Below are 2438 nucleotides of genomic sequence, written 5' to 3'. Positions count from 1 at the left end.
CCTTCATTTTGTCTTCACCTGCCAGAACAATTTGTGGTCCTTCCTCACACGTTGCTTCATGCTGCAAAATAAAGTATAAATATTAATTGATGTATAAAAAATGTCTGAGCAAATTTAAGACTAAGGGTGTTTCTCAAATCTTTTACATGCTCATTCCTATGTCCTTGGAAGTCAGTCTGGTCAAGCAAGGATGTTCCAAGTCTCTTATACAGTCATAGACAAAAATATTGGTACCCCTGCAGTTCTGTCAGATAACACGCCACTTCTCCCAGAAAATGGTTGCAATCACAAATTCAGTGGTATGTTCATGTTTATTTCTATTATTTTCATTGGAACAACACAAAAAGCAGAGAAAAAAGTCAAATCTGATCCATTCCACACAGTAGCTGCTTCTCTTTCTTGTGCCACCCTGTATGACCAGACAGCACTGTGGCCGAAGGAAATTACAGAGGCATTGGCATTTTATATTACGTACAGTAACACAAGCTTCTATGAGTATAGGCGTAGCCCTCTAAGAGCTGTCACTATTGGGTTTATCCCTCACCCATGCACAGTCCTGAAGAGATTCTTTCGAACCCTGTGCTCTGCACTGGGCTGTCCCCACTCAGGTCTGCTGTGGTGGCATAAATGCCACTGTGACCTGTGATCGGCTCCCTACACCAGCACTTTTTCTTCAGCCTGCGGGGGTGGAGACAGCAGGGCTGCCAGCTTAGAGAAGGCAGAGTGGCCATTCTGTTTAACAGGGGAGGAGAGGTGCAGGGAAGAGCAAACAGCGAGTGTGTGCATGACAATGTACAGATAATAGTTAAAAGTATATAAGTGCTAGTAGTGCACAGAAATAATCAGATGCTCGTATTACGCGGCTGTTGTCTCTCAATAGTAATAGTGATATTACAAACAGAGAGCAGTAAGCATAACGGTGCCGGTAGTGAGCCACAATCAGGCAGGTAGGACCGGCAAAAGAGAACATGTGTACCATGGCGGATGCACAGAGTGTGTATGTGTGTGTGGTAAGGGGACACACCACAACAGCTTGTGTTGAGAGTACATGGCTGACAAACAAATCACCCGAGCGAATGACACACATGCAGAATCAGCACTTGGTGGCGGTTGTATGCTCTCGTTCCACAATGGGGGAAGTCTCGCAGTTGCGTAGAGCACTCAGGACTGAGTGAGCCAGTGAAAACTTGGATGCATCCCGAAGGTAGAACTCGGTCAAAGGACACAGAGAGGTCCATGAGGCTGCCATGCAGATGTCCTCCAGGCCATGCCTTTAAAGAGGTCAGTGGAGGATGCAACAGCCCTTGTGGAATGGGCTCTGTCAAGTGGGGGATCAGTCCCAGCTGACATGTAAGCCTGCGTGATAGCCCCACACAAACAGTGAGACAGCCATTGTTTGGTTAAAGGCTGCCGAGAGAGTGCTTCCTCTAATGAACAAACAGCTGTTGTGTTTGTCTGACAGCTGCAGTGCGAGCTACATAAGGGTACAGTGCCGCGCACCGGGCAGAGAACATTCAAGTTCTTTATCTGACTCATCTCTGTGAGGCGGAGGAAAAAACCCATCCAGGGAAATGACTCTGGATCAAAAAGAGGATGTTATTATTATCAAAGCATAGGCAGGATTTGGTCTCAGAACGGCTGAGCTGCCGTCTTCACGTATGAGAAGACACGCTGGTGAGACAGACAGTGCGTCCAGATCACCCACTTGCTTAGCTGAAGTTAGGGCTAAGAGATGCGCTGTTTTCAGAGAGAGATTTGTGTTATGGGCTCAAAGGGAGGTTCCCTGAGCGCGCGTAAAACCAGAGGTACATTCCACTGTGGTGCCACAGGCCGTTGTCTGCCCACACCCCTTAGAAAATGTTTCACCAGCGGGTGTGCGAAAACAGTTCTCTCTCCAAAACCTTCATGGCATGACAAGATGGCAGCGGAATAAGCTTTCACAGTAGACAGAGCCAAATTTCTGTCTAACAGAGTCTGTAGAAAAGTTAGCACTTGGTCATTTCTTTTGTCCCCCAGAACTTGAAGCGCACCATTGTCACCGCAGAAGCAGTGCCATGGCTGTCCCAATTTCCTTCACTGCCTCTGCAGGGAGAACCCCGGACTGTGCAGTGAGGGAGGAAAAAAGGATGCGGACAGTCACATTGCTAATTGCTGTACCTGCCCGGTAATTGATGAATGCGGTCCAAGAGGCGAGCAGTGACCTGGTCCTGTGAAAGTGGATGAATGGGCCACCTCCTGCCAAAGAACACTGCCTTGGGAAGCAAGATAGAGGAGATGCTTTCTGCTTGCTCCACTGCTCTGTCTGTGGTAGACACCCATCATCCCATCATGTCCGAATGAGGGAAGCGGGGGAAGCCAGTGGGAGAGGTTTTAATGCCCTCATGGTCTGCCGCCTTTCTGATGACACATATAAACCAAGTCTCTAGATCTGCCTTCTT

General features: G+C 48.0%; 1 protein-coding gene across 1 annotated transcript in view; it reads right to left on the bottom strand.

The window, feature by feature from the left end:
* Positions 1–2438, bottom strand: part of LOC109963768 (sterile alpha motif domain-containing protein 9-like) — a 16948-nt gene that overhangs the window by 9378 nt on the left and 5132 nt on the right. The window contains exon 4 of the mRNA XM_020606605.1: positions 2–61. Within this exon, the coding sequence (XP_020462261.1) occupies positions 2–7 (6 nt within the window). The 5' untranslated portion in view covers positions 8–61. The remainder of the gene's footprint in view (position 1; positions 62–2438) is intronic.

Source organism: Monopterus albus, unplaced genomic scaffold (assembly GCF_001952655.1).
Source record: "Monopterus albus unplaced genomic scaffold, M_albus_1.0 scaffold79.1, whole genome shotgun sequence".
Taxonomy (NCBI): Eukaryota; Metazoa; Chordata; class Actinopteri; order Synbranchiformes; family Synbranchidae; genus Monopterus; species Monopterus albus.
Note: the sequence above shows the minus strand (reverse complement) of the source record. Positions and strands in the feature narration are given on the sequence as shown.